The following is a 24,331-nucleotide window of genomic DNA, read 5'->3' as shown; positions in this document are numbered from 1 at the left end:
TTAAACCCTAAAAATTTTTAAAAAATTTTAAAAATTTAATCTCCATGGATTTTGATTTTTCTTTGTCTATCTTTCTTTTTTAAACATTCTAAAATTATATATAAACTTTTATTACATTTAAATCTATTATTTTTCTATGCTTTTAATTGGCTACTAAAACTTATGAAGCATACAATTTATATAAAAATAATATTATACTTGTCAAAATTAAAAAAAAAATTAAGCCTTACAAATTAATACAACACATTTTCTCCTTGACTCTGTCTATGTATCTTGATTTCTTTTTCTTAATTGGTAGGCTCATTCTCTAGATAATTTATATAAGAAAAATGAAATTATGCTCTAAAAAGTTTTAATTTTTTAAAGAATATATAGGTATTTTTAAATTAAAAGATGTATAGTTTTCTAAAATGTTATTTTTAAAAAATTAATAAAATTGTATCCATTTTATAATAATTCTATTTAATTTCTTTTATTCAGTTAGGCCATTGATATGAACTTACAAAATATTAGATTTAATAACGCGAATTCATAGTAAATGCATGTGATAAATTCTATTTAATATATATATATATATATATAATGGTGCAGCCAGAAAATTATTTTTGGGAGGATGAAATTATATTTTATCTTTTTATGATAATAAAAATGTAATTTTACAATTTTAACAGTTTATATCTTTATAATTTTTAAAAGATTAAATTAAAATTTTATTATTTTTGAGGGGGCCAAAATGTAATTTTATCATTATTAATTTAAAATTTTTCATTTAAAATTTTATAAATTATAAAAAATTAAAATAAAAAATTTTCTATTTTAGGAGAGTTGGAGCTCTGTCAGCCCCTAGCTCTGCCACTATATATATATATATATATTTAAAGTTTAAAATAAAATAAAGGATAAAATCTTTCCTTTAAAAAAAGATAATACCTTACGAATTTGAAAATTTCTTGTCAAAATTATATAGAGAAGATAATTATCTAATCTAATTTAATCTAATATTTATTTTTATTTAAGCACATATCTGTTTTTTGGAGGTAATGCTAGAATTATTTAGAACCCCTCGTTAAACTATAAATATTTTTGTATTTTTATTACACTTATATTACCTTAAAATAAAAGAAATTATTGTTATTTAATTAAATGTATAACAATTTATTTGGTCTCCAACTTTACAAAAAAATTATTTTATCTCTCTATTTAAAATTTGAACTCTTTTAGCTTATTTGTTAACTTTGTTAATATGACATATACGAGGATTATCACAGTAATAATGAATTAAATTTTCTATATATAAAAATAAAAAAATTATTAAAAATTTAAAAAATATTAAAATATTATTAAAGAATTATAAAAAAATATTTTTAAAGGTTTAAAAATTAATTAGTTGCTACATGTAAACTTCCACATACATGCCACATAGTAACATGATAGAAATAAATAAATAACGTGGTATAGTAGTATTTTATTATCCAAATCATTCTCGGGTAGCCCGATTGTTGTTGGTTCCTAATTAACGGGCAACGGGCAACGGGCAACGGGCAACGGGCAACGGGCTGTTTCATTACTCTTTAGAAACTTAAGTTTCATCATTTCTCAGAAGCACCACCAAGTAACAGCTTAAAAAGAGGGAAAAAAGTTCTCTCTTCTAAAGCCGGCCTCTCTTGTTTCCCTTTCATCAACAATAAATAAGAAAATTCAAAGGTTGCTTTGAACCAAATTTATATATTGAAAGGGTTCAGGGGGCTGATATTAATGTTAATAGTTCTTTTTTTTTTCTAGCTTTCTAGTAATTTATTGTTCATAAATTTTTTTTTCAAAAGCCAGGCTTGTGAAATATTAGTAATTAAAAAGTTTATATTTGGGTGGAAATTCGTCATGGGTGTTTTGGTTGATTCCCAAAAGGAAGGGTTTGGATCTTCATGGGGTGGTTTAAAGAGTTTGGTAAGAAGAAAACAAGTAGATTCCGCTCATTCCAAGCGTTCTGGTCATCATCAGTTGGCTAAAGAGTTGACAGTTCCACATCTCATAGCAATTGGTATTATTTCATGTTTTATCTTTTGCGGTAGTCTTTTGCCCTGGGGGGGAAAGGGGGAGGGAGAATTCAATATTGTTTTTAGTGGTTGGTGGGGGATCTGATCCTGAACTTTTTTTATGTGGTGTGTGTGTGTGTGTGTTTTATTTTTATTTTCGGCTGTGTTGCTTAGCTGTTATTTGGGGAAAATTATGATGACCTTTTTTGTATTTTTGTTGTTCTTTTTTAAACTTCATAGCAGTCTGAACATTCGATTATCTGTTCTATTTTTAGTTATTTTCGTTTTGGGAGAAATTTTGATGCGGATTTTATGTTTTTAGTTGTTTTATATTAAATTTTCCGGGTTCTATTTTTATTTTTGTATGATGGGTTCGGATCGATATTCACAGTTTTGTTGTTAATTACCATTTTTTAGGAACTTATTTCCTCATATTGATTTGGGACTATTCTTGTTTTCGAGTTATGTTTGGTTTGATTTTATTTCTTCTAGCTGGGAGGGTTGCCTTGTTTTAGTTCTTTTTACTTTTAAGATTATGTTGTTTTTCCCGGCTTTTATTTTTATATATACAATAGATAGCTTATTGTGAATTTTGGTGCTTTGTGATTAGGTGTGGGATCAACAATTGGAGCTGGAGTTTATATTCTTGTTGGAACAGTTGCGAGAGAGCATTCAGGGCCAGCTCTTGCCATTTCCTTTCTAATAGCTGGAATTGCTGCTGCACTCTCTGCTTTTTGCTATGCCGAGCTTGCTAGTCGTTGCCCGTCTGCTGGCAGTGCCTATCATTATTCATACATTTGTGTTGGTGAAGGGTAAATTGCAATTTGAAAAGTTGATATATGTTCCTTTGTTAGAAGGGGAAAAACAGTGGCTTTATTGGTACAATCTTGTTTCTCATGGATTTATCAGTTTCCAGCCTCTGATACAAGCAAATGTCATTTTGCAGTGTTGCCTGGTTGATTGGTTGGGCTCTGATACTGGAGTATACAATTGGTGGTGCAGCTGTTGCTCGTGGCATTTCACCTAATCTGGTTTGTGAATTTACTTGGTAGAACTTTTTTGACTTTTTTCCCTTTTGGCTGGGTTTGTTGGGTCGGGGATTGGATTCAAGGTACTTGAGGTTCTTGTGGGTGGGAGCTGCATTATATTATTTTCTATTTATATTTCATTAATTATCTTTTGATATTTGCATCTAGGCTTTGCTTTTTGGGGGTGAAGATAGCCTACCTATTTTTCTATCTCGTCAATATATTCCCGGGCTTGATGTTGTGGTAGATCCATGTGCCGCAATTTTAGTTTTCATTGTGACAGGGCTCTTGTGTGTGGGAATCAAGGAGGTGCTGTTGATCTCCTATCGTTTTCCATTTCCATTTTCTTTTTTGGTGTGTGGGTGATGACCACTTTGATACCTTAAATTTAAAACCTCTATGCTTCTCTGATGCAGAGTACATTTGCACAAGGAATCGTCACCACTGCAAATGTATGTGCCATGATCTTTGTTATAGTGGCAGGAGGTTATCTGGGTTACAACACTGGATGGGCTGGATACAAACTTCCTACTGGGTAACTGGCATTTCATGCTGTATTTCCTTGCTGATATGATAGTGTTCAAAATTTGTTATTTAATGTTTTTATCCCATAGGTATTTTCCCTTTGGGGTGGATGGAATGCTTGCTGGGTCTGCGACAGTCTTCTTTGCATATATTGGATTTGATTCGGTTGCCAGTACTGCCGAGGAGGTATATGGTTTCTTATAGTAGTTTACTCCATATTGAAGTTTTGTTCCTAATGATCTGAAATATTTGAAATCATGTATTGTAGGTGAAGAATCCCCAACGGGATTTGCCTTTGGGTATTGCAACAGCCCTCTCCATTTGTTGTGGATTGTACATGCTGGTCTCTATCGTGATTGTTGGTCTGGTCCCCTATTATGCAATGGATCCTGACACTCCCATCTCATCTGCTTTTGCTAGCCATGGGATGCAATGGGCAGCGTGAGTATTCATGGTGCATTCAAAGTGTTTATTTATTTGTCTTTTATTTTCTCAAGCCTTTTTACATGGGGAACCTTCATGTTATGATTTCAGTTACATAATAACCATTGGAGCGGTTACTGCTCTTTGTTCAACATTAATGGGCTCACTTCTCCCTCAGGTATGAAACAAGTTTTACTGGTACCAGTACAATCATGTAAGATTTAATTACACTTGAGATCCCTTTCAATTATTATAGCACTTTGGATTCGATAAGGATTTCTTACTACTAATAAACTTGATAGCCAGATATGTTAAATGTAATGGTATGTCTAAACTAAATATTCAATGCTATGTCGTCTACACTTCTAATTACCTGCTTATGGTCCTAATCTATAATTAATAAATTGCTAGCACTTAAATCCTACATGATTGATCTTAGATCTTAATTTTTTTTATTTTATGTTTTTTGATTAATTTATTGTGTGTTTCAGCCTCGAATTCTTTTGGCAATGGCTAGAGATGGTTTGCTGCCATCCTTCTTTTCAGATGTTAATAAAAGCAGCCAAGTTCCTATCAAGAGCACATTGGCAACTGGTCTAGTTGCTGCTACCTTGTCATTCTTCATGGATGTTTCACAGTTGGCAGGGATGGTAAGTAGGCATTTCTTGCAATTGGGTTAAGCTTTTCCTCCCTATTTGGATTTTATGGTCTGGATCACATTATTATTGTCTAAATTTAAACATTGATATAAGCATGCAGCTGTGTGTTTGCAATGCTTGCATTACTTGATCTTGAGTGCATTTTGTTAATATGGTGACTCATTCTTAGTTAATTGAATGTTGCTCTGGCTCTTCATTGTTCTTGAAGTGCACGAGTCTGACACTTATTTGGACATTGTGAACTCCAAGGACCCTTCAAGTACATTGGACAACCTAGAAAAGACCAAACATACATGTATTTGACACTCACACCTGAGTTCGCATAACATAGCATTTAAAAAAGGGGAACTTTTACCATATAACGATGCATCTCTAATTGTTGCTATAAGTTGTTTGATCATTTACAGTTTGCAATACATCGTTAATAGGCTGATTATTGACCTAGTTTCTTTTGAGTTTTGATTCCATGCAAAGAAGGCTGCGTTTTGTTTTGTTACGTTGTTTTATATTCTACAGAAAAGGCCTTTGCTTTATCACAAAGATTAATGTCACATGATTTCCATGAATCAGGCTCCTCCTGCTTAAGTTTCAATTTTATCAAGAGCCCCTTGGATGCTTATGCCAACACAGAATTCCTAAAAGTTGCCTTTCCTTTGCAGGTCAGCGTGGGTACGCTTCTTGCATTTACTATGGTAGCTATTTCCGTGCTGATACTTCGATATGTCCCACCTGATGAGGTGCCATTTCCATCATCACTTCAGGAGTCTATTGGTTCTGTCACATTAAGATATTCTGAGAGGATTAGTGGGAAAAACCCTGAGACAAGTACCTTTGTAGACAGTTCTCAGCCTTTGCTTGGCAATAAAAATGTAGTAGTTGATTGCCCCATTATTGAAAAACAAGAAGCTCAGGCTTATTGTAAGTTCCTTGCTCTCTGACATGTTTTGTTATAGATATCGTGTTAAGTTCATTTCAGCAATCATTACAAAATGTCTAGGTTGATCGCTAGCTTCTGCAAGCACTGTGCTTGAAGTCTTTCTCCTTGCTTTTAGAAGAGAAAGAAATGATTAGTTGTAATTTTATAGAATATTTTGGAACTTCAGTTGAAACCCCTTTCAATTCGGAGTGGGTGGCGACTGTCCTGTAATAGCTGTAGCTTTCATTTGTTGCGTGAAGCTTTTCGTGAACTGGCATTTCTTGAAGTCTTGATTCTCTCGCTCTGTAATGATAATTGCAGGGACCCTCACTGAACAGAACAGGCGAAAAATTGCTGGTTGGACCATAATGTTATTATGTGTAGGGGCATTTGGCCTTACCTTTGCAGCTTCAAATGTGTGGATTCCGAGGTAGGCTGATCATGTCTGTGTTGTTGAACTACTTTTATTTTTTTCAGGATGAAATCAAGGCAAATATATTAGTATTACTCTTAACCATTATTAAGCTTTTTCATTCAATGTCGCAAGTTTGGGAAAGGTGGTTTAGGAACTTTCCCAATGTATTGACAATAATTATGCAAAAGAAAAGATGAAAAAGTGGAGATAGAGAGGAAATTTACCGTGCTCTGGTGTTATTCATTGATACGGATCAAGGGCATTGAAAACCCAGTTTTCCAATACTTGGCTGGAGGACATGTATTACGTTCACTATTTGTTGATACAGGATGATAGAAAAATAGGCCCAGATGAACATATTAGTGGTTTGTGACATATAGCTGAAGAATATTCAATTTATTTTATTATCTTCCCATTGAATCTTATCTTCTCAAATTATTTCATTATCTAATTTCTTCTTTGGGCTTTGATGGTTGTTGGTATCTTCCTCTAGTCTTATTCGGTTAACATGTTGCGGAGTTGGTGGTGTTCTTCTTCTGTCTGGTTTGATTGTGCTCACCTGTATAGATCAAGATGATGCAAGGCATAATTTCGGCCATACCGGAGGTATGCTTTCAGCACTCTCTATTTCATGGATGCTTGCCATTCCCGTACTCATTATATTAATGGTTTAATCAATTTATGAGGCAATATTTGATATTATTCAGGTTTCATATGCCCTTTTGTTCCACTTCTACCAATTGTCTGCATTCTCATCAATGTCTACCTGCTCATCAATTTGGGGTAAGTCTCAAAATAAGTGTAATATTTATTTATTTTCCGAGTCTTTGGATGCTACTGAAATTGGTCTCTCCGGAATTCTCATCTTTTTGTTTTTTTTGCAATCATCAGGGCTGCAACATGGGCTAGGGTATCGGTGTGGCTTTTGATAGGGGTGGTTGTATATGTGTTCTATGGTCGATCCCACAGCTCTCTGCTGGATGCAGTCTATGTGCCTGCAGCTCATGCGGATGAAATTTATCGATCCTCGGGTGACTCGTTGGCTTAATTCCACCATGAATGCAGGAAACAATGTGGAATATATGTCGGAACCAATGGTTGGTGGTCTTTGGTATTTGCAGAAGAATCTCAACGTTGAATGTTTGTAATTTTTAGTTATTTTTATATATCCCATTTTCCCCAATTTGTTGTATTTGTAAGTTGTTGTGGCAGCCATGGCAGATGTGACCTTAAATCACTCCCTAGCTTGTATATAGCATATATGTATCCTGAGGTTGGGAAAACTCATTTAAAAATGTAAATTAAATATGGATTTTCGTCTCTTTTCACTCTCTCAAGAAGTGAAGGGATGAAATTTTAGCCTTTGAAGTAATGAATCACATAAATGATAATGGAGTAATAAAAGAAAAGAACCATTACAGTCTTAGCCAGCTTGTGCTGGAATGGGGGGAGAATGCAGACGGAGGCTAGGAATTGGTGGCTTTTTTTTATTGTTAGCAGCACGTACAAGTATATCTATGGATATGGATTAGGATTTATCGATATTTTTAGAAGAGTAAATTACGAGTTCAGTCAGATATTTAAGCATGTTTTAAATTATATTTTGGTTAAATTTAAAGAAATAATCATTGATGTTATTGATTTATTATTTTATTATATTTTAAGTTGATTAAACATTTAGTAATTTATTATATTTTAAGTTGATTAAACAGTTAGTAAGTTGACGTAGTATGCTATATCATTTCAAATAAATTTTTTTTTGATCAAATTGTAATGTTGGTCTTTACATTTTTTTTTTGGGTTTAACTAGATTGATTTTGACATTTAAGGCGTATAAATGATTTTAAAAAATATTAAAAATTTTATAAAAAATTTTAATTCCTTCTCTTAGCTTTAGGATCGCAATCTTCTTTATGGTGGTCGTTGGCTTCTTATTTTCATCAACAAAATCTCCATTACTTGAGAGGATATATATAATATCATGCGGAAAAAAATTCCTCTTCTTATATTACAATCAAAACACAGTTGGGTTTCAAATAAAATTCAATTATTCGAAGTGGTAAACATCCAACCACACTTCTAAGAATATTTTATTCTCTTTCACCCCCTAAAAAAACCAATATAAAAAGTAAATCATTTGGGAAGAAATCAACTTCAATGTTTGAATGAACTCTCCAAAGGTTGGCGGAATCTTCTGGTAAAAGTATTAGGAACTCCTTGTACTTAGGGGTATATTACATTTTAGTCCCTTTATTAAAAAAATAGACAAGTAAACTTTTATACATTTAGAAACGTACAAATTAATAATTTCATTAATTTTTTTCTGTTAAATGGTGACGTGGAATGTTAATTTAAATGATTAATTACTAATTTGATCCTTGAACTATAACTAAAATTCATTTTTTTTAAATTTTTCATAACAATAATTCTTAAAAATAAAAAAATCTTAAATATAAATATAAATTATTAAAAATATTAAAAATTATGTTAAAAATTCAACAACCGTGAAGAAAAAGACAAAAATCTGCAGAAAAGGCAATAAAAAGAATATAAAAAAATTATAATTAAAAAAAAGTGCATTTTAAATGATTGATGATCATAATGTGTATTTTTTTTATTATAGCTGTTTTTCTTAAGTTAATAACTACAATTACAGTAAACATAACTTAACTTAAATAAAAAGTACTCAAAACTTAATTAAACTTAAGGAAGCTTGATAATCAGATAATCTACTTTTTAAATAATGAATTGGATTTGCTGTTTGTATTCCCATATGATTAATTGGTTTCGGTAAATTAAGGTAACATTAATTTATTGATAAATAAATAAAGAGAAAAAAATGATTGCCTTAATTAGAATTTCAAATGTAGTGTAAATTACCCTTTGTTCCTTTTGTAAATCCTATAAATATGTATAATTCTGTTCGTGCCCAACTTCCTCGCATCTTTATCTAATATGTGGTTGGGCATCCCCAAATCTTAAAATGATTAAGATTTGGCTTCTTGTCATACGACAATTTGTATGGGGTTTCAATACTGCCTTAGTTGGTACATCATTCAGAATATAGCAAGCCGTTTGTACATTGCATCCCTAAAAAGAGATTGCCAGCTTCGAATAACTTAACATCGAACGTAACATGTCTAACAACGTTCGATTTCTTCTCTCTGCCACGTTATTCTGTTGTGGAGTGCCTAGTGTGATTAACTAGGATGGAATCCCATTCTCTATGAGGTACCCTAAAAACTCATTAGATAAATATTCCTTACCTGGATCAGAACGAAGAGTGTTTATGCCTAAACCTAGTTGTTTCTCCACTTCCGCACGAAACTTTTTAAATTTAGCAAGTGTTTCATTTTTGTTGTGCATCATGTATACATACCAATATCTAAAATAGTCATTAATAAATATTACATAATACTCGTAACCATCTCTTGCACTAACGCTCATGGGGCCACATACATCAGTGTGCAAAAGTTCTAGGGGTTTTCCAGCTCTTGTTCCTTTTGCATTAAAAGATCACTTAGTAATCTTACCTTCCAAGCAAGATTCACATTGTGGAAGATCAATTTTTTAAGTGAACTTAAGATGCAATCTTTCACAAGTCTAGTGATTCTTTTTCAGTTAATATGACCAAGTCTCAAATGCTAAAGGTACGCCTCATTAGAGTGAGAAGTTTTAAGTTTTTTTTTGATATTTTAGTCTCAAGCAATGCGTACATCTTTGGTTTAATAAAGAGAGTTTATTTGACATCCATCCATTATAGATAAGATTATGATTTCTATATATTGCAATTCCATTATTAAAAGTCACAATCAAGCCGTCTTTATATAAACATGCAATAAAAATTAAGTTTTTTTTTATTTTTAAACTTGGTACATAGAAAACGCCTTTTAAACTAATCTTCCTAAAATTATCAAAATAAAGATGTACATTTTCCATTGCTTCAGCTCCCATACTTGTCCCTTTCTCGGTTTGTAACGGTAAGCTCTTATCTTTAAGATCTTTTGTCTCCTCGAACCCCTGCAGAGAAACACAAACATGATTAGTGGCTCTCGAATCGATGACCTAGTGGTCCATTAAGTCTTCCCACTAAACAAGCTTCTATCATCAAGAGTTTCATAACTTTGTCTTTGGTAGCTAGGGATCCTTTCCACTTTTTACAGTTTGCCTTGAAGTGCTATTTCTTACTGTTGAAGAAGCATTTAGACTTAGATAAGTCTTTAGGCTTTCTGGTTCTCTTTCTTTCCATTTGTGGTGGCCTAGAGACCTTAGCCTGGTCTTTCTTAGTGTGTTTTCCTTTCCATTTTGAGGAAGAAGCGACGAGTATATTCACTTCTGCTCTTTGGACCGACTAACCATCGTTCAATATCAACTCATAGAATTTTAACTCCTTCATGAGTTGTGTAAGCATCAAGTTTTTGTTGCCAAGGTTATATGTTGCTCGAAAACTAGTAAAATCCTTAGACAAGCTTTTGAACACCATCTCTATTTGGGTGTTTTGCTCTAAATTGATCTTATGGTTCGTGGCCTTGGAAAAAAATGAGTGATCATATGGTCTTTGACTAGAGTACCAGGCTTTTTCTGGGCATTCATTGAGCTAGTTATAGCAGATTGTTGAGCCAAGGAAACTTGACCTCTGAACATGTCTTGTAGCTTATCTAGAATCACTTTAGCTGTCTTATAGCTCTCCAATTGCTTATATAAAGTACTATGGTCATGCTTGCTAGCATATAGCAACAAACTATCTCATCAAACTCTTCTCAGCATTTTCTAGCCTTAGCTTGAGTGGCCGGAGGGCACTTAATATCAAGCATTGTTTTAAGTTTCTCACAGCTCAGGACAATTACTAGGTTCCTTTTCCATTCCTTACTTTAATTTGTTTTCAGTGAGTATGTTCACTAAGGGAGTTGGTGCCATTTTTGAACAGAAAATAAAAAATTCATATATTAATATATTTGTATTAAGCAAATGTTTGAAAACATTTTGGAACATTACGATATGCATTAAGATGATGCATGCACCTTATAATAAACCTTGAAAACATTTGTAAGCCATTGCAATAATAATTCCCACAACCATTGAATCAAGTCATTGTGGAGTAAACATGATCAACTAGTAAGAACATGAATTTTTATCCAATTAGTACATGAACCTAATTCCTTATGCATTAACACATACTAATAATCGTGTAACGTTTGACCATCATTCTCACTTAAGTAGAGCTCTGTTGGAGTTAGTTAACTAGAAGATCTTGAGTGTATAACCATCAACTTAACACCTATTGCATCATTCTCCACAAATGAGTCATCTTGGGACAATCTCACTAAGTAGCATGCTTTGACTAGTTTTCCTCTTTTGAAGATAGAATTTCTTGACCTATTACATGACAATTCCTACCATAAGGGCCAGTCCAATTATCATCTGGTCACAAGAGAATTCTTCTTACTTTCAGGAAATCTCCTTAATGAAATCCACATAGCAATTCTGCCGTGGGGTAGTGCACTTGCCATGCCATGCCATCACAAGATACCATTAATGGAGCATGTAGGTCTTATTTAGAAACCTTTTCCCACTCATTATTTTAAAAAAATAAATGCAAAATTTTATAATTTTCGGTTTCAATCATTTATGATCAATATATGCATGACAAGTACATGTGACATTCTTTCCTAAACTATATAATATGCTTATCTCATATATGAATGACATGCTATATCAAATTTATAGTATTCACATTCAATTATTCACATAAGTCAATCCAAAAATTTTGATTCTCCATAGTTTTTCTTTTAAGGGAAAAATCGAAGAAGTGAATATGAATCATTCACTAAGTTGGTTCCTAGGAAAGGGAGGTGAGTCATATTTGACTACTTAAAAACCAAGCCTTTCCTTGCTATATTCGATCCTAGATATGCACCTTCTTATTACCACACTTCTCACAGTAATTGAATAACCTAAAGAAGTGAATAGAACAATACAACACATGTATTTTCTCATTACCAAACTTTTTATCTTTAATAGATCAATTGTGGATCATCTAATACATATATATCACAATTATATCATAAATAATTATTAAACAAATATATAAAGAGATGAGTAATAAAATAAAATTGTTAGTCAAGGTTTCCATAATTCTATTTCTAGAAAATAAATGAAAAATAAAAAACTACATAGTTTTTCGCCATAAGGCATTCCTTGTGTCTTCAACAGCCATCGCTCCATCTTTTTCTCATCATGGGCACCTTTTTAGAAAAATTATATTTTTGTCCTATGTTTGTTTTCGGCTCATAAGAATTCTATAAATAAAAAATAATCCTACGTAGAAATGATAGCCCATGGTCTATTTCCTAAGGACCATAACCTTGGCAAAAAAATTAATAATTATATAACAAATATATATATATAATATTGCATTTATTCACATACATTCCCCTAAACATGCGAATAATTACAAGAATACCACATCTTATCAAATATTAATCAAACAAGATTGAGAAAGAGATTCGATCTCGGTTTACACCATAAATATAGCACAACATGGCACTTTGATACCAATTTTTGGAAAAATTCCGATTTAAAAATGAAATTTTTACACAGTGAAAAATTAAAATATTGAAAACTGTCATTATTTGTGATATTTATAATAATAAACCTTAACCGAATTCATACATGTATTTTTGGCTTAGTGGATGTTCGTTGTTCCTAGATTTAAACCAAACGATCTTCTCCGCTATTCTTGTACCACGAACTGCTTCAAGTGTAGGCTTAAACCAATTGAATCGAAATACAAAACTAGAAAAAAATGTCTTCTTTTGGGGTGAAAACGAAAATTCTCTCTTCTTAATAGAAACTGGTAGAGTTGTTATTCCGGAAAAGTATATGTAATAGTTGAGAATAAATTCTCTCTATTTTTCAGTAAAATAACAATATCTCAAAGTTGTGTTAGTAGCTCTACTAGTGCCATCTGTTTATAGGAAGAGAACGTAAAACCCTTGTTGAGTTGTAGTGGTTTATTTCAAATAGAAAAACATTCTACTTAGACTAGGGCTAGGGTAGACGACACACCCTAGTATTCCTACGAGGGTTGCCGCCCCCATCATGTCCATGAGGGATTTTTGGGCCTCTCTCACATTAGGTCCAGTTACAAGTACTTCCTTGGCCTTTTTGACCTAGTGCTTTGTAATGTGATCCAACTTGATTTAGTTTTTCTATTTCCCAAAATAAACTTTAATAGTTATATATAAAATAATTTTCTCATCCCTATTTTACCACTAGAAAAATTTTGACGATTTTACCCCTAGTAAAATTTTGGAGATTTTGCCCATGGTAAAATTTCGAGAAAATATGTTCAATATTTCACAACTCAACATGTTCACCATGATCAACTGATTTATTTTCACTTTCGAGCTTCAAAACAGTTCAAAAACATAAACTCATTCTTCGAATCATTTTTAAGTAATTCATATAGGATTGTAAATGGATCATTTCCATTTCCATTTCTATTTTCACTTTTGGAAACCTACATTCACTTCCAAATGATTCCATTTCTCCATGTGGGAGAAAACCACAATCATTCCTAAATGTTTCCCATTTCTCTTTTCCTATTCATTATGTTCATTTTTATTCAAACATGTAATTCATTTCTAGTTTCAACGAGCTAGCTGAAGGACCAATTGGACATATGTAGTTGAGGCTCAAATGATTTATAATTGAGTTCCAATTTTTCACCTATTAAGTATAAACTCATTTAGTCATGAAGTCATTCCACTATAGTATCGTGTTTGAGCTCTCCTCAATGACATACCATTACAAAAGCAACTGCTCAATGCTCGTCAATGACCTTGTCATAAATGTGTTACCCTAATAGGATATCCTTGATCTCTTTAGGATAATATCCGTTCTCCCAATATGATCCTATTTTATCTCATGGTAACCATTACATATTCCTTCATGAAAAGTCAATCACTATCAAATAGTGATCAAGTCATCCATCACAAAGATCGATGACCCATAACCACGTTTACTTTTCATCAACCATGTAATGCCCATGGGAGGATATCATTTACCCATATTTTGGGATATGAGTTCCACTATTGTGAATGACGCTACATACTATAGAAATCGTACACCCAATGCACCAACTTTTGGTTCCTTATCTATTTGAACTCAGGCTTTACTTCCATCAAAGTATACGAGTCACACATACATAGTTCTCCATCCACTCAGGATTAGGTATATTACACTATGAACATCATTAGTGAATAAATCCATAAACAAATTCAGGATCTATCTTGCTTGGGTTTTGTCTAATGTATGTTAGTCCAGTTAGTCACATCTATCTCTCTATCTTCTAGGAGTCATCCTCTCCGATGCCCAAGACAAGGCATCTCATTAATTGGACTTGATAGATGACATATTAGTCTTTTAATTGATTTTCTCATTTTCAATTAGACTAAGGACATATTTAGGTTCGTTTACTAATACAAGTTGTCTTTCCGTACTATGATCCGACCATGTAATACCACTTACTATTAGTTAAAAATTTAGACAACCAACGGGCAACATTTGCTTCCATTTTTCTTTGCATTCAAAAACCATGTGAGGAGAATTATAAAAAGTATATTAATGTAATCAATGAATTGTTTTATTAATCAATCTGTTTAAAAAAAAATACAAGTTTACAAACGAATATACTACACTCAGGGCAATAGATCCAACAGTCTCCCACTTGCCCTAGTGAAGTAGATGAGCTATATTCCACATTTTCATGCTCTCTACGTGTTTCTCAAAACCCTTAGCTAGTAGAGTTTTGGTAAATGGGTCTGTAAGGTTGTCCTCAGATGCTACCTTGATTACATCCACGATTTCGTCTACAACTTCCTCTATTATGATATGATACTTTCGACCAATATGTTTCATTCTCTTATGGTTTTCGTCTCCTTGATATTAGCAATTGTCGAACTATTGTCACAATATAATGTGATAGTTTTTTCTATACCAGGAACGACTTCAAGATCCATGAGGAACTTGTGAAGCCATATTGCTTCTTTGGTAGCCTCAGAAGCAGCCACATATTTGGCCTCCATAGTGGAGTTGACAGTACAAATTTTCTTTACACTTCTTCACACAATTGACCTACTTTCGAGGACAAAAACACAACCTAATGTCAATTTCCTCGAATCCTAACATGTTTAGAAGCCATAATCAGTATATTTGATAGGAGTAAGGTCTCCTCCAGAGTACACAAGCATATAATCCATTGTTATCCGTAAATATCTAAGTATATACTTAACTGCTTGCCAGTGCCTTGGTCCTGGATTCACCTAATATCGACTTACCAACCCCACTACAAAACAAATATTTGGGTGTGTGCATAGCATAACATACATAAGACTTCCTACTGCCGAAGCATAATGAACTTTTCCCATGTTGTCTCTTTCTTCCATTGTCTTAGGATAAACCTCTAAAGAGATGAAATCCCTGTACAGAGGGTTGATTTACTTTCTTTAATTTGGTTATTGCATAACGCTCAAATATCTTGTTTATGTATTAAGCTTGAAAAAGTGCTATCACTTTGTTCTTTCCGTCCCTTAGGGTTCAAATACCTAAAAAAAATTAGCTTCTCCCAAGTCCTTCATGCTAAACTACTGGGTTAACTACAATTTAACCGATGACAATGTCCCTACATTATTCCTCATGAGTAGAATATCATCGACATATAGAACGAGAAAAACCACCTTTTCATCCCCTAAATGTTTATAAACATAAGGTTCATTTAGATTTTGCTCAAGTCTTGACCGCTTGATTGAATCTTTGATTCCATGAGTGAGACAATTGCTTAAGCCTATATATGGATCTAAGGAGTTTGAAAACTTTATGCTCGTTTCCTTTAGCCATATCCGGTGGGTTGCATCATGTAGATGCTCTCTTCATGATAGCCGTTAAATGTAACATCCAGATTTTGGGGCTAGTCGGAACAGTGGTTTTGAGACCATGAATTCGATGCAGTAAAATTTGTTTTTATTATATTTTAGGTCTACAGTTTCACAAAATGATTTTGTGAAAATTTTGTTAAAAAATTTTGACATTTGGGCACTCAATTTCATCAAAAGGACTAAATCGTAAAAAAGTGAAAATTTTGAGTTCTACATGTTAAAGCTGTCCAATTGCTATGAGATTTTAAATTAGAGGTACTTAGATGGTAATTAGACCATTTTTTAAGCAAACAAAAATGGACATGGAGAGATAAAATTTCAAAGAAAGGCAAAAATGGCATTTTGGTCATTTGGTATATAAAAGAATAAAAAGGGAAAATAAAGCCAAAATTGTGTCCATCTTCTTCTACCTTGGCCAAATTTCATAAGGACACCATATCTAGGGTTTCGTCAACTTTCAAGCTTGATAGTAAGTGCATTCTAGCCCTGTTTTTAATGTTCTTTACATTTTTGAAGTCCTCGTAACCCGATTTACCTATTTCTACCATTATTTTGAAGTAGGGATCATGTTTAAAAATTTAACCATGTGTGACATGCATATTTTTTGATGTTTAATGGTAGAAAATGAAAGTTTGATGTGTAATAAATAACTTTTACTAAGTGATTTTTCATGAAAATGCCTAAAAAGGACCTATTTGTAAAATGTTGTAAAATGGGTAGTAAAAATTTGATTTGATGAAAAATGTGGGCTGATATGAGCATGTACATGGTTCAGCTAGGCTTGGGTAACAAAGAAAATGGATACATTTCATTTTACGAGCCCAGGGACAAAAATGTAAATATGTCAAAGTTTAAGGGCAAAAGTGTAATTTTTCCATAGTATGATTTTTGGATTGAATTGAATAATGTGAATAATAAATAAGCTAAATTTTCTATTATAGATCAAGAAAAATGAATTTCGGACCTTGATCGGGGAAAGAATAAGGTGTTTGACGATTAAATCCATTTCTCCTATTTTTGTATCGAGGTAAGTTCATATGTAAATAATGCATTGTTTATTTATGTTTTAAATACTTTAATATTGTATGAAATTATGATTGACTCTTGGGATGAAATCGAAAATGGATGAAGAGTGAGAAATATCCCGGTTGAACCTTAGGAATAGTTAGATAGAAATGTCATGACATTAGGGTTAGTTAAGATTACGTGTAAGATCATATTTGGGATATGGTATTGATATGAGATTTCGTGTAAGACCATAGCTGGGATATGACATTGGTATGATTCTATGTGTGTGAGATTTCTTGAGTATCCTTTAGTATCCCAAGTGGTTCAACGGCTAACTTAACAATCATGTTAAAGTTATGAAAGATTATGGTACGTTGTGGAAGACAATAGTATGTTGCAAGTTGGTATAGATGTGTACACAAAACTCATGCTTAATGAGCTCGAGATGTGATGAACCCTCGATATGGTTTGATTGAGTAAGTTACGATGTTAAGGTTTTAATATTATCTATGCCAAGCTTGATTATGAAATTTACAATGACATTTATGTTAATTTACTTCATGTTAAGAATATGTTAAAGTGTGTTTATGATGCCTGTTATCTGCATAGGAACTTACTAAGTTTTAAAGCTTACCCCCTTTATTTTTCCCTTGTCTTATAGTGTCTCCAAGTCAGCTCAAGGATCGAAGATGGTCGGAGTTCCATCCGCACTATCAAATTATTATTTTGGGTACTTATGATTACATTATTTTGAGTTATGACATGTATAAGGACTTGGTCTTTTTGTTATGTGTCATAGTTGATTTGGCCAAAAGTGTTGGCTTAGGTTATTTGATAATTCATTTTGTAAATGGCCATTGAAATTGGCTAATATTGGCTTATATATATATATATATGCATATGATAATGTTTCCATGGATGTGTGAATTTACATGGACTGAGTTGATAAGTAGGTGATGTTTATATGTTGTAGATGGTTGCATGTAAATGACACATTGATATTTTGTTTGTGGTTGAATTGGTTGTACGAATATACTTGGATTTGTGTTGCTTGTTGTTGCGTAGGTTGGTTGAAGTAAGGGTGGCAAAATGTCTCGGTAAATTGCCTTATTTTTGTCTACATAGGCAGACACATAGGCGTGTGTCTAGGCCATGTGTGACACACGACTTGTCCCATGGGTGTGTGATCTGGCCGTGTGTCCCCTACATTTTGAATTTTAGCTTTGAATTGGCCACACAGGCAGAGACACGGCCGTTTTGTCTCAGCCGTGTGAAGGACACGACCTAGGGACATGGGCGTGTGCCCAGGGCGTGTGAAGTTTGCACCTATTTTATGAAAGATTATGAAAATTAAATCGCCCACACGGCCTAAGCACATGGGCGCGTGACTTGGCCGTGTAACTTCAATTTGTTTATGATGTCATAAACAGTGAGTCACATGGGTTAGGGACATGGGCGTGTGTGACCACACGGCCTACCCACACGGGCGTGTCCCAAAGCCATACGGGCATATGACCCTTGTTTTGATGAAAAATTTTCTATGTGTTGTAAAGTTTTTTAAAGTTCTCAGTTTAGTCCCGAACCACTCCTAATGCATGTTTTGGGCCTCGTAGGCTCGTTTTAGGGTCTATATGAATGTTTATGAAAAGTTTTAAATTTGAGTGGAAATTCATGCCTCAGTTTTGAATATTTGTTTGAGTTTAAGTCTGGTAATGCCTTGTACCCTATTCCGACGTCAGATAGGGGTAAGGAGTGTTACGTTAAAAAATGTTGTCTTGACATCCATTTGCTAGATCTCATAATTGAGATCTGCCACAATGGATAGTAATATGTAGATTGACTTGAGCTTGAAAATCAGAGATAAGGTTTCTTTGTAATCGATACTTTCTTTCTAAGTATAACCTTTTTCTACAAGTCTGAGATTATAATTTTTCACTTTTCCATCCACATTTCTTTGCTTGTTATAGATCCATGTACACCCTATGGGTTTTATCCCTTTTGGTAAGTCTACAAGTTTCCACACTGAGTTGGAATATGTAGAGTCCATCTTAGCTTTCATCACTATTTCCTAGAGCTTGGAATCAGTACTCTGTATCGCTTGTCATATGTGAGTGGGTCATCATCTTCCTGTTCGATCAAAAACACTTTTGCCAAATTGGAAGAACTCAGGCCTACGAGAGATCTTCCCATGCCTCCTTATGTTGCTAATAATTTGTAGGTCTACTATTAGAAGTTGGTTCTGGAACTATTTTCGTAGGGTTTCATTTTCGTAGGGTTTTGTATATTTCCTAGAAGCTCCTTGAGTACCTCTTTACTCCAAGGTTTGAAGTCATTCATGTAACTTTCTTCAAGAAAAGTAGCATGAGTTGAGATTATAACAGTTTGCTCTTTTAGGTTATAAAACAAACCACAATTTGTTCCCTTTGGATATCCTACAAACATGCACAATTTTATCTATGAGTCCAACTTCCTCGCATCTTTATCCGATACGTGGCTGGGCATCCCTACATCATAAAATTATTAAGATTCTACTTCCTGTCATGCCACAATTTGTATGGGGTTTTGTGTAACAGCTTATTTTTCAGTAGTGTTGAAAATTATAGTTTTATAACTACAAATTTGATAAGTGAGTCCGTAAATATTATAATAATATTTACGAGTAAATTATAATATTATATTGAATTTGGTTTAATAATTTTTTACAAATTGAACAAATAATTAAGTATAAGTGGTTTGTCCCTAAAGTCAAGTGGTTTTGACAAATGAAGTATTGAGACTTCATTTTTGTAAATCGAGCCCATAAATATTTTGATTAAATATCTACGGAGCGATTATATAGGTGTATTGAGATTTGGTTCAAAAATTTTAATGTTTAGATAGTTAATTAGGTAAAAAGGACTAAATTATAAAAGGTGCCAAAGTTAATTGTTATGAGTTTATTATTGCTTAGTGACTATAAAATCATATTTGGGTTGATATATGTGTTTTATGTGTTTAATTTAAAAGTATTAAGTTAATAAATATAATAAAAGGTTAAAAGAATAGAAACAAATAGTGTTATCTTCTTCCTTTTCTTATTTTCACACTGAAAACACCATGTTGTAACACCCCTTACCCATATCCAATGCCAGGACAGGATTCAAGGCATTACCGGACTTGAACTCACTCAAACATACAAAAACGAGACATGAAATTTCGTCCAAATTTAAAACTTTTCATTTACAAGCATAACGTCCCTTATATGGGGCCTACGAGGCCTAAAACATACTTTGGAAGTGGTTCGGACTAAACCAGGAACTTTAAAAATAATAGGGAGACTTAGAAAATTTCCTTGTTTTGGAGAGTCACACGCCCGTGTGGGTAGGCTGTGTGATCACACACGCCCGTGTGGCTTGGGACACGCCTGTGTCCTCAGCCCGTGTAACTTTCTGACTATGACGTCATCAACAAAATAAGGTTACACGGCCAAGTTACACGCCTGTGTGCTTAGGCCATGTGGCGAATAAAATTCCAAAAATTAAGTGCAGACTTCACACGACTTGGGCACACGCCCATGTCCTAAGGCTATGTCTTTCACACAGCTGAGACACACGGCCGGGTCTCTGCCCGTGTGTTTACTACTGAGCAATCTATTTTGCATAATTACGGTGCAGGGGACACACGACCGGATCACATGGCCATAGGGCAGACCGTGTGTCACACATGGCTAAGACACATGCCCGTGTGTCTGACCGTGTGGACAACTTCTAGGCTACTTTCCAAGCCATTTGCCACTCTTAAGCACTCATACACTTAGACTCACTTCATGGCATACATCATGGCACATTTGGTTACTCAAGTATTTACATACATGGTTAATTTATGACTTGGTAGTGTCAACATATCACATACTTAAACCATTAGGCTTTCATATGGCATTCAACACCAATTTTATGTCTATTCATCATTATACCTCAATTATTATCATACCCATTGACCATATTTCATACATTAGTCAAACATGCTATCCATCACTGTAACACCCCTAACCCGTATCCATCGCTGGACTAGGGTTAAGAGGCATTACTGGACATATCAGAACATTTTGCAATCATTTCACAATAAAAAATCAAACATCGTCATAGTATAGTCAAACATAAACATTAAGTCCCTTTCTTAGGTCAATGAGACCATAAACATGCATTAGGAAGAGGTCGGGACTAAATCGAACACAAACAAAATTTTTATTTTCCAAAACTTAACAATTTTTCTTAGTTATAAAGGTTACACGCTCGTGTGAACAGGCCGTGTGCCTTACACGGCATTGGACACACCCATGTGTCTAAGCCGTGACAAAACAGAGCATACATACTGACTTACACACACGGCCATAAGACACGCCCGCGTGCCTTGGCCGTGGTCAAGACTGACTTTAAATTGTAGGACTACCACAAGGGACACACGGCCGTGGAACATGACCGTGTGTCGCACAAGGCTGAGACACACACCCGTCTCTCTGCCCGTATGGACAAAAATAGGCCATTTGAATAGCCAATTTGCCACCCAATTTGCGTCCTCCCTACAAGCATCATTCAAGCATCAATATACTACATTTTCAGCCAAATTCAACTCCAAACAAGTATCACTCAATCTATAATGTCATCCATCAATTTCATGTTCACTTTCTATACCAAAACATACCAATTTCACATGCAAAATTCATTTACTCATACATGATCAACATCTCAAATTAACATGTCAACCTCATATCAATATTATACCTTACATACATACCATAAAACATACTTCTCAAACTGAACTCATACCATGCCCGAATATACACAAACATTAACATCTTTAGCAATCCATTTTTGCATGGCTACATATAAATACACAAGTCAAAATGAACCATCTCAAAACTAGCCTATACATGCCACATTACCAAAACTTAAAGCTTTTATTTACTGAAATGATAACCAGATAGTGTGACAACGTCTCCTCCAACATCCAACCCGAGCAAGTCTCTAAAACTCTATAGACATAGGATAATACACGGATTAAGCTTGGAAAGCTTAGTAAGTCATAAGCAAATAATTCATTTCAATGATATTTATAAATCAATATCATTAAACCGAATTTAACAAATCTTAATCACATGTACATTCATTATACTTATAAATTCATAGAACCACATTAAATAACTCCACTTATCTTGTTTATCGATGAGCATATAACCATATTTTCAAAATTGAATAACAACCATTAGCTCATCATATAAATCAAGCTCGCACATATTCATTTCATCACCAACCTAACCATGGTTATTTATTACGAATCATGCATACAATTATATCAACTTCTTTTTAAACCCTTCCAAACTCGAACATCTATAATTTTCTTACCTAAACCAAATTGCATATATAGATCATATATCCAACTCACCATTTTAATTTCAATACCTGTTCCAGTTTTTGAACCAAGAAATCATACATCACAGTCACGTTCCATGTTTCATAAATCTCATATCCTAAACAAAGCACCACAATTTCATATAGCGAGTATATATAATACATCACACTACTCATCTTTATTCAAAGTCATATCTTACTTTCATTTCACATCTTTAATCTTATGAATAGCATTAATAATGCCATTCAATCCAACTCATTTCACTATTCATTTACATAATTTTTCATCTACTTCATACTTAACATCATCCACCACATAGATTTCGTACATACCTGTACCATTACCTTCTTATCTGTCACGCTTATCATTTCAATGCTCGGAACATTAATTCATTCGATCATCCTTGAACATTCAACGAACTCGCACACTTAGTGCCAATTAATTAACAGAAGCTATAATTGTATCGCACACTTAGTGCCAATTAATTAGCCGAAGTTATAATTGTATCTTACACTTATTGCCAATTAGTTAGCCGAAGCTATAATTGTATCGTACATTTAGTGCCATTATATTAAACCAAACTTATATCGGTGTCACCCACATAGTGCCATTTACTCAGCCAATGCTATTACAATCTCACACACCCAATGCCATTTTAAATGCCGTAGCTATTGCTTTTATCGCACACTTAGTGCATCAAATCCAATTCACATATCACATATTACATATTTCAATCACACAACCATATTTTTTTTACAACTCAATTCAGCATATATAATGCACACACATTTCAATTTAACAACATTTATATACTTATGAACTTACCTCGTACTAACATGAACGGACCGAAACGACTATTCGATAATTTTTCAACTTTCCCTGATCCAAATTCGATTTCCTCATTTCTTGATCTCAATTTTCCAAGATTAGTGCTGAACCCTTAAGTCTCTTTTTCTTTCTTTTTCCTTTGTACTTTCGGCCAAATAAGATGAACATCCATAATTTTTTTATGCTTTGTTTTATTTAATATAACATTTATTAATCAATTTCCATATTTAACCTTTAGTTCCATTAAAACTACTCCAAATGACATGCCACTAACTCCCACTATCTCATAAATGGGCTATTTACCATTTAAGGCCATTATATTAAAAAGCCAAGGTCAATTAACACCTGTAACTAATAGCATGAAACTTTTACGTTTTACGTGATTTAGTCCTTTTTACCGAATTAACCATTCAAACGGTAAATTTTCTTCACGAAATTTTCACAGGACTCTAATATCATGCTGTAAATATTAAAATAATAATAAAATAAAATTTTTAATGTCAAATCGTGGTCCCGAAACCACTATTCCGACTAGGGTCTAAACTGGGCTGTTACAACTCTCCCCCCTTAGGGATTTTTGTCCCCGAAAATCTTATTAGAAAGTAAAAATAAGAATTTGCTTTCACATAGTACATTTCAAATTCACATATATTTTCAGACTTCATATCTCTTTAATCTCACAATTAAGATTCTAATTTGTTTTCCACTATGCATCTTATCAAATTGAATCTGCTTCTAACTGTATTGAGTTACCTTCATTTTCTGCTTTATTACGCTAATGATATCTCTTGAATCATTTACTCACAAAGCTCGATCTTAAACAACAGAGTTAAATAATTGTCACCATACAATACCTTATATAATGTCACTTTTATTCCTAGCTGACAGTTATCAAACAGCAACAATCTTTCTTAGTTGCTTTGAAACTCTAAACCACAGTGATACATAAATATTTCAAGAATTTGATTTGCGTTCCTCGATTTCACTATAATTTCATACTCAAAGATTACTATAATTTCCATCAAAATTATCATACGAGTTCCAGATCTTAATCCGAAACAATAATGACTAGCACCATAAGCAGACTTGCCATCATAGAAACGAATAACTCAGCTGTTTAATCAAAAGAAGAAATCCATACATTCCGAGAGATTTCTTCAGATGGCTAAC

General features: G+C 33.5%; 1 protein-coding gene across 1 annotated transcript; it reads left to right on the top strand.

Moving 5' to 3' along the window:
* The first annotated feature begins 1,593 nt into the window (after positions 1–1,593).
* LOC107891273 (cationic amino acid transporter 2, vacuolar) lies at positions 1,594–7,367 on the top strand. The gene is made up of 14 exons (XM_016816011.2): positions 1,594–2,038; positions 2,644–2,845; positions 2,980–3,064; positions 3,230–3,370; positions 3,478–3,596; positions 3,676–3,772; positions 3,855–4,027; positions 4,121–4,187; positions 4,501–4,659; positions 5,328–5,586; positions 5,906–6,014; positions 6,493–6,605; positions 6,707–6,782; positions 6,891–7,367. Exons 1-14 carry the CDS (start codon positions 1,879–1,881, stop codon positions 7,045–7,047), a joined length of 1,917 nt encoding a protein of 638 aa, XP_016671500.1. The 5' UTR covers positions 1,594–1,878; the 3' UTR covers positions 7,048–7,367.
* Positions 7,368–24,331: the final 16,964 nt, after the last annotated feature.

Source organism: Gossypium hirsutum, chromosome A11, assembly GCF_007990345.1.
Source record: "Gossypium hirsutum isolate 1008001.06 chromosome A11, Gossypium_hirsutum_v2.1, whole genome shotgun sequence".
Classification (NCBI taxonomy): Eukaryota; Viridiplantae; Streptophyta; class Magnoliopsida; order Malvales; family Malvaceae; genus Gossypium; species Gossypium hirsutum.
Note: the sequence above shows the minus strand (reverse complement) of the source record. Positions and strands in the feature narration are given on the sequence as shown.

Coding starts and splice junctions, on each gene's coding strand:
- LOC107891273 (XM_016816011.2), top strand. CDS start 1,879: ATGGGTGTTTTGGTTGATTCCCAAAAGGAAGGGTTTGGATCTTCATGG. Junction 4,028..4,120: donor CATGGGATGCAATGGGCAGC/GTGAGTATTCAT, acceptor TTATGATTTCAG/TTACATAATAACCATTGGAG. Junction 5,587..5,905: donor ACAAGAAGCTCAGGCTTATT/GTAAGTTCCTTG, acceptor TGATAATTGCAG/GGACCCTCACTGAACAGAAC.